At 44.3% G+C, this 8,444-nt stretch overlaps 1 protein-coding gene across 1 annotated transcript in view; it reads right to left on the reverse strand.

Annotated features, from left to right (window-relative positions):
* Positions 1-8,444, reverse strand: part of LOC102673741 (multidrug resistance protein homolog 49) — a gene marked incomplete at its 3' end in the record, with an annotated part of 47,045 nt that overhangs the window by 10,612 nt on the left and 27,989 nt on the right. The window contains exons 4-9 of the mRNA XM_031513629.1: positions 7,433-7,566; positions 4,033-4,102; positions 3,490-3,571; positions 2,719-2,912; positions 2,191-2,439; positions 120-533 (exon numbers count right to left, since the gene is read on the reverse strand). Coding sequence (XP_031369489.1) covers positions 120-533; positions 2,191-2,439; positions 2,719-2,912; positions 3,490-3,571; positions 4,033-4,102; positions 7,433-7,544 — 1,121 coding nt within the window. The remainder of the gene's footprint in view (positions 1-119; positions 534-2,190; positions 2,440-2,718; positions 2,913-3,489; positions 3,572-4,032; positions 4,103-7,432; positions 7,567-8,444) is intronic.

The following is an 8,444-nucleotide window of genomic DNA, read 5'->3' on the forward strand; positions in this document are numbered from 1 at the left end:
TCTCAAAGACGTTTGTCCCGGAAATGCTTTCATTCCCTTCTCCCTCCCCTGCACTCGGAGGGAAAAAGCGTTACATATATATATATATATATTTTTGGCCTGGAAAGCTGCAAACTTACCAAAACGCGATGGCGTAACTGATGTATATGATGAACCACATAACTCCGCCACCAACGCCCGACCACATACCGCGCTTGATGCCGGTCTTTTCCGCGGGGATCAACTTGTCCGCGTATCTGTTCACTTCCTTCTGCTCGCCGTTGAACGCGATCACGGTCCTGATGGCGCCCAACACCTCCTCGGCCACGTTCCCCGCCTGCCCGTACGCGGTCAACTCCTGGGCCGTTAAGGAGCTCTGAACTTTGGCCACCACGGCGGTCGCGATCACGATGATCGGCGCGCAGCTAAGCACGACCAGGGTCAACTTCCAACCGTAGACGAACGATATGATGATGGAGGAAATGAAGGAGACCATCAGGTAAGTGAACACGCCCAGCTTCTCTCCTATTCCGTCCTTCATCTTGTCCAAGTCTCTGAAACACGGGGAGAGAGAATGTTTCCCATCGTGGAGGAGATCGCGATCGTGGATCGATGAAAATTCGTGTCGCCAAACGTTTTGCCAGACTTTTCGACATCTCGGTGTGGACAAGGTGAGCCGCGTAATTAGAAAACGTATTCGTATATCGCGTTGCACGCTCTATCTCTATCCCGTCGGAAGTAAACGTTCACGACGACGAAAATAACAGCGGGCAACCATTCAGCGGATTAATTAAAGTTCTTAGCCTTATCTTCCCGCGGTGCGCGGGTCACCTTCAAAGAAACGAGCTCTCGAATTCGCCCCCCTCGTCTATAAGCGAGTATACCTATTTATCTGGAATTTAATTATAAGAGTAGAGTCGCGCGTATCGATCACCGGGTTTAAAATTAGAACAATCTATTTGGGACGTCGCGCTTTTCGGCGTAACAGTGTAAAGTTCGTAAATGTCAAGGTGAACCATTCTCGTCGTTTATGCATCTAACTTTGTTCTATCTTCTTGTGAGACGTCGCTCTCTCTCTCTCTCTCTCTCTCTCTCTCTCTCTACGAAATAATCGGTAAAATCGTTCTGGCGCCACGTTACGACACTTCCGCGTGCAATTAGCGTACAATAATACGCGCGGTGGTGGGTGTCGTACAACACGAGACCGAGATCGATAAATTTGTTGGAACAATGTCGCTCGTCGTGAAATAACGTTTTCCGAGCGATAAGACGATATTTGACGTGCGATTATAACTCGCGAGATATAAAGAAACGATCAACGACGAATTCGCCTCGCGTCTAAAACATTGTGCAATTTTAATTCGTACGAATAACGACACGATTGAAAAAAATTGAAGGAGAATCTCTTGTTTGTAAACGAGCGCGTGAAAAAACTGAGGGATAAAATTTACGTAATTGTCGTTGTAAAGGAGGATCGAGGATCGTGAAACGAGCCAAACAGAGTATAAATATTTCTAACGCCGGTTATTCTTCGATCGATATATATATATATATTCGTATCGCGACATTTATCGTCTGCGTGATAATCAAAGATAGAGTGACTCACGTCGATCTCTAACGCACGCGTCTGTCTTAAACGCGGCGGCGACAATGACAGGAGAGAAAAACGCATTGAAATTTCCTATTCGAGATTCCAACGATCCCGAGTGTCGCAATTATTACTTGCGCCATTGTTGTTCGAAGATTCTCGCCTCGAAATAAATAAAATTGCGCAACGCAATATGATTTCGTCGCCGATTTAATTGGCCCCTGTTATTGATCCATCCTTGACTTTTCGATAATTACGCGAGACGGCCTGCGACGCGTCCGCAAACAGAGAGAGAGAGAGAGACGGACGATTGTATCGGGGCAAAGGATTTCGAGTTTCGCGAGCGGCCACCTGTTGATGAACTCTCGTTTCCTGAACTTTGCTCCACGGTTCTACCATCACGGTTCCCTGCCGCGTTTACATTCGTCCGCAGATCGAAACCACCCTTGCTTCCCTTCAATCCCCCCGTTGTGAGAAAATACGGCTACTCGCGTCGTCTCCGAGATTATTTCCGTTGTGGCGTAAAGAATCGTAAAAAAGTGGCGAGCGAAGGGAATTAGAATTAGGGAATACATCGTTGATTCGTGAATTTTGAATAAACGAGACAAGAAAAGAGTACTCACTCGGTGATCCTGCTGGCGAAGTTGGTCGACGTGTTGATGTCGTACCACGTCATGTCCTGCCTGAGAACAGAGCGCAGGAACATCTTGCGCACCCGAACGATCTGTCTGGATGCCGCCATGTTCAACAAATCGACCGTGAACACGGCAAACACGAATTGGAACGTGGACAACGCTGCGGAGGAAACGCCGAACGCGACCGAATCGTCGTAAAGCGCCTCCATCCTTTCCTTGTACGTCGAATTAGATCCCCTGCAATCGAAATATTCATCAATCTCCCGGCAAAATTCGAGATCGAGAGATTCGAGTTCCATTCGTCGCTTTTCCGTTCCAAATTAAATATATATATATATATATACGTATAAATATATTTATATCGAGGAAAGAAATTACGAAACTCGGTGGCGGTCTAAAGTAAACCAGACGCGATTCTATTTTTCTCTTTAAGCGTGACGCGTCGCGGGAAGAAGCGAGCTAAAAATATGAGAATTTAGGTATAGGTAGGCGCGTCTGGACACGGCCAAGACTTACAAGACCTTTCCTCCGCCGAACCACTTCATTATGAGAGTCGGCGTGCTCGTGTGATTCTTCATGTTTCGATCCACCAGCAACGTGGTGAACTCGCCGTATTGTATCGTCGAGATGGGGATGCACAGACCCGTCAGAGTTCCCATGATCAGGCCGCCGAAGATCAGCATCAACTCCCCGCATGTTGCAAATCGAAACTGCCAACAGAACCCAGATCCTCTCCGTCAGATTCCTCTCCCAACTTTTCATCGCGGAAAGGAAAGGGGGTGAGAAAGCATAGCCGAGATGAGGGGGAGGGGGGATTTTAATTAATCTCTCGGGCGCGTTCGCATCGACGTTATGCTAATTTTCCGAATGATGGGGTTTCTCTCGGGGAATTGGCGAGATTCCGTCGGGCGTCGAGCAATTTGTCGCGAAACTGGTGGAAAATTTCAGAAACATATTCTCGGGTGATTTAGTGGCGAGCAACTTCTGCCTTTCCGGGAGATTTAACCCCGGGCAAAATTAATGCTGGCCTAACGGTGATTAATGGGAGGGAGATCCGACCGGTTCTAAACAAAAACAAGCCCGATCGATCGCGACGGAATCGCGGTCGTTAAATTTGTCAAAGACAAAGGGGAGCGGCCGCCCCCCTCCCCGAAAGATGGATTTCGTCGTTTCGTTCGAAACTGGATCGTCGATATTTCAATCGTGTCTCGATTGTTTAACAAATGTTGGCGACATCTGCTTTCCTTTTTCCTTTTTTTTTTTTTTTCTTTTATCTGGAACACTTACGAGTTTGAAGTAAGGCACTGGCGGTAGGGTTGGCTCCGAAGGCGACTTCTCCTCCTCCTTCGTTTGTGGTGGCACAAATTCACTGTGAACACAAACAACGCCCCCTTTTAACGTACATTTTCGATCCCACGTGCGATTGTTGCATCGATCGTGATTTCACTCTAGCGAGACGAAAACACGAGACAACGATGGATTGTACGATTCGGTCGAAGAGTATTTCCGGAGTTGCGAACTTGGAAAGCGAGTCGATTGAAACCTCGACTAGGAACGCGTTTACGATCGTTTTCAAGCTTTTTTTTTTTCCATTTTTCTTTCAATCCAGAAATACTCTTGCGTTTTTTACAATATTAGAAAATCTTTATGAATAAATTTATACGATTGATTCCAGTCTCTATATACGGGCGAGCAGAATTTCTCCCATAATTATTATTCCCATAATAATTTCTACAACGATTATTGGAAGGAGGAATCCCGTGCTATGTATCTTTTTCTTTTTTACATTTAACAAAAATATCGTTCGTCTGTGAGAAATCTTATTCGTACATTGGTTTCCCATTCTCTTGGAGCATATACTCAGTTTCCTCTTTATCCTTCTCCGCGTCTTGGAGCGTGTCTGAAATGAAATATAAAAGGTACCGTACACAGGCATATCGTACAACATATTGTTTTCATGTGCATCACCAATGAAATCTTAAATATACGTTCGCCTTTTTTCACCCAAACCGGAAGTTACCCGATGCCAATGATTGCGTTCGATACGTGATGCGTTGGACTGCGCAAGCGCATAATTTCGCGTGAATAACAATCAATAACGATCAAGTCGAACGAAATATCCCCGAATTTTTAAAATTTCGATTGGAAATAACTTGAAAGATATTAACTTTCTATCGTTGGAAGCGCTTTAAAATACCTTTTAATCGTTTATCTAAAACCTGATTAAAATTTTGAATCGCTACAACTCCCAAGATAGTAATTTTCGATCGACAAATAAGCGATCGTTAGAAGCGCGGGAGCCAAAATAAATTCTTGTTCTTCGAAATATTTTTTCGTTCGTTCCAATACGACTTCCGGTTGCCGAGATATCGTCGTAAAGAAAAAAATAATTCTTCATCGTTCTCACCGACCTATCCCAAACTCCGGACAAGTGTCAGAGTCGCGGGATCATTCATAAGTTTAAGTGCATTGTCTTTAGCGCGCTATGGATATATTCTCAGTCTTTGTATCTTGGCAACCGATTGAGATATCGGAGATAAAAGAGACTCCGACGACTTTTCTTTGTTTTCCAAATATATCATTTCGATGATAAAATTACTCGCTTCGTACGATATTTTGTATAAAAAAATTAGGAGATTTATTCGAATGAATGCGATACGAAACGTGTAATTTAATATATACGTTTTATACCACGACATATTTCCCGTTCGTATTAGTCGAATATTTGAACACATTGTTTATTCCTTTATAAAAATCCGATCATTTTCTTCTCGTTATCTTTATCGATTGTTCGAGATTGTTCAACCTTGGCTGGATTATTAAATACGCGTGTTTAGATATATATATATATATATTTAAGAAAAAAAATCGTTGCGCGATAGAAGCGCGGAATGAACGGATCGTTTGCTTCATTCAACGCGCGTTTCTTCGACGACAACGCCCCTCTCCCCCCTCCTTTCGCGAATGGAACGAATCGAGCGGGGAAAAATGTTGGAGCGCTGCGCACGTTCGTCGGAATCATTTCCTACGGGAAACGAGTGGATGCGCGTTTCGTAAAACAATGCGCGCCAACGTCTCTAAAATACAAATGGAACTTTCGCTAGGAAGAAACTAACGGCTTCTCCTCGGTTCGGTTCGGTTGAAACGACCGTGACAAACGATCCGACGACTCCCAGGAAATGGCCCCATTAAATTCGGCCCGAGAGCCTTTATCCTCTCCAATGTAATAACATTGGCCCAAAGATAATAACTCTTGTCCCTGTTTCTCTCAAAAAATACACATCGGGAAAATGTTTCTTCGAGCGTTCTTCTACGGGAGCCAAAATAAATGGAAATGGATCGAGTTTGAGAAACTCGAATTCGAAACTTTCCGCTCTCTCTCTCTCCAAACTCTCTCGAAACTTGAAACCCTTGTTTTTCCTTCTTCTCCTCCTCCTCCTCAATTCGATCGTGCAAAAAAACGATCCTTTTTTGAGACGAAAATATTGTAAATCATGTATTCGCGTTAAAATTGCTACGTCTGAATAGAATCTAAATTTTTATTCTTTATTCTAAATCGTTTCAATAATCAAGTAATGCGAGCAAAAATGTCCACGATCCAATTATATTATATATATGAAACCGATTTCGCAACATCTCACAGAATCTTCTCCATTCCACAAAAATAATCGAACGTCCCGCGAATTTTCTTCGAGATTGGAGAAAATTCACCATTCGCCCCGTTCTTCCAGATCTCTATTATTTCACGAGCGTAATAAACGACGGTAAACCTTCGTTCGAAAGATCGTAAATCTAGCCGGTATATAAATCGCGTGGATTCGCGGATCAACGGAGACGACGAGGAAACGAAACGCAAAGTTGCAAAGGGGACGGTCCCTTTGGCCAAAGCGTCGAGCTTCCAACGCTTCCTCGATCTTCCCCGTGGAGGAGGAGGGGAGGGGCTCCATTAGCGGCGTAATTGCTGTTCGAAACTCCTGCGACGAATCTACGACGATCGGCATTTTATGCAGGAGACTGTCTCTCCACCGACCGACTCCTCGTGCATCCGACGAATTTACCCCCCGGTGCACGGATACGAGTCCGACAAGTTCGACCTTCTCGCAACTTGGCCGACCAACTTTTCCCCCTCCTTCCTCGATTCGATCGCACGTTCGACTCGTGCAATCGTGTGTTTCGCGGGAGGCGATTAATTTGGCCGTTGGAAAAAGGTTTCAACGAGAGTGGAAGTGAGTTTTTCGGTGGAATAGGAGGGATGAAAAATTTTGAAGGATTTCGAGTAAAGCAACAGATTACAAAGTTACGAAAGTTTTGTTAAATTACGTGTATGGAAAAAGAAAGAAATTAGAGGAGAGAGAGAAAGAGTATGTGTGCGATTACGAGTTCGAGGAACACTGTTACGGACAATGGCCACAGTTTGACGAAAGCTTGGGTTGTATCGTCTTTTTATCCACCTTTTCTGTCCCTCTCGCGTTTCTGTAATAATATTTTTATATCTTTACTTTTCTCTCTTTTTGTCTTCTTCCACTCGAGAGTGAAGGTAATTTATCAAGACATGCGTTTCTAAGTATTAATCGCGTTTCGCTTCCATCCATCGTTCGGGATGAACGATCATCGTTTCCCGCCGAGTTCTCTCGAATTATGGCACGCACGAAACTATCCATCGAAGAAAAATTTGTGTGCTTCTTCTCGTCCAGTAGTAGTTTCTGTCGTCCGTCCTCGAGCCGATCGATCTCCCAACAACTTTCACGCCCGACAAACTCGCGAAAAAAAGGGGAGGAAACACGGAAACAAGTATTCGCCGCAAATTATTCCTTGGTTTAATAATCCAGCACAAAGGTGTCGAAACTTCGTAATCATTCTCGATCCGAGAAATCTCGATGATTATTAGTTAACGATCGATCGAGGGAATGATCGAGCGGCCGATCGATTAAAAAGGAAGGGTGGAAAATTGCAATTTTTCATCTCATCGATCACGAGGCTTATAACCATCGATCAACAATGGATAAGCTCGCCTCCCCTCGCCTATTGTATATTATACGGAAACGAAGTTCTTTCTTCTTCGAAAGAAGAAGTTTAGTTGTCCGATAAACCGGTTGTGTAAATTAATTTTTTCGCGCGCCAAACTTGCATGATGGCGGCGAATTCAATCCGTTCATCGTAATAGGGAGAATTTCGATACAACTTGGACTTGAATGGTTCGAATGATGTAATTGAGAAAAAGGTTACTTACACTTCAAGAATATTTTTTCCTGGCGGTGAGAGTTTGTTTTTTGGGGTTCCATTTCCATACCCTGCGCCTTCTCGCGCGGGTTTGCTGTCCACTGACAAATTCGCCGTGTCATTGCGCATTCTTAATTAACAACTCTGCAAAAGAAGAAACGGAAGATGATAAATTTAACAATAACTTGCGAAAATGCAATTTTTCGAATCTCTTTGAAATGCAACCTCCAACAGGCGCGCATTCTTATCTTACTACCCGTTTGTAATGATTCTTCGATATAGTTTCCGTTGCGATTTGACGATAAATTAACATAAAAAAAAAAAATCGAAAAAATCAAATCAACGTTCACGCGCGAGTTACGTTCGCGAGCTTAATTCCGATAGCGTAACGATCAACGTTGCAACGTTGGAGCAAGAAACAAGTGCAGACATAATTATATCACATCGAGTATAACCAATTACACTCTACTCCACCCAATCTTTCTCCGATCCTCCAATCTACGTATCCATTCGTATAAATTCTTCGAATAATGGCTTCGCTAATTATCGAAACCTCGTTGTTTCGATAAGAGGGGGGGATCGAAACAAAAGCTGTCTCCATTAAATGGAATCGAGGCTCCGGGGGCACAGTGGAAAATTTTCGCGTCTCTCTTACAAACATTCGCGCGTTCGTTCCATCCCTCCCCCCCTCTTGTTGTTCGCAACATCAAACATATATACGTATATACCATATATCGGTGTTTAAGCGACGGTGTTTCGAAACGTCACGCGCAACAATGTCGGAACCCTTGAGCTTTCAATAAACGAACGATCGACAACACGGCGTGACGCGGCGTGGATTGGAAAAACGCGGCCTTGCGCGATCGCGATAAATTAAAGCCGGGCTGACGTTTTGATTGTCGGCCCCGGCCTATATATTTGTTGCGGTCAATATTTGCCCCGCTCGATCCATTGTCGCCTCTCTCACCCCTCCCTCCCCTCTCCCCCTTCAACGTTACAACCGGCCGTTTCGTCGGGGGTCC

The sequence above is a fragment of the Apis dorsata genome, unplaced genomic scaffold (genome assembly GCF_000469605.1).
Source record: "Apis dorsata unplaced genomic scaffold, Apis dorsata 1.3 scaffold_683, whole genome shotgun sequence".
NCBI classification, from domain to species: Eukaryota; Metazoa; Arthropoda; class Insecta; order Hymenoptera; family Apidae; genus Apis; species Apis dorsata.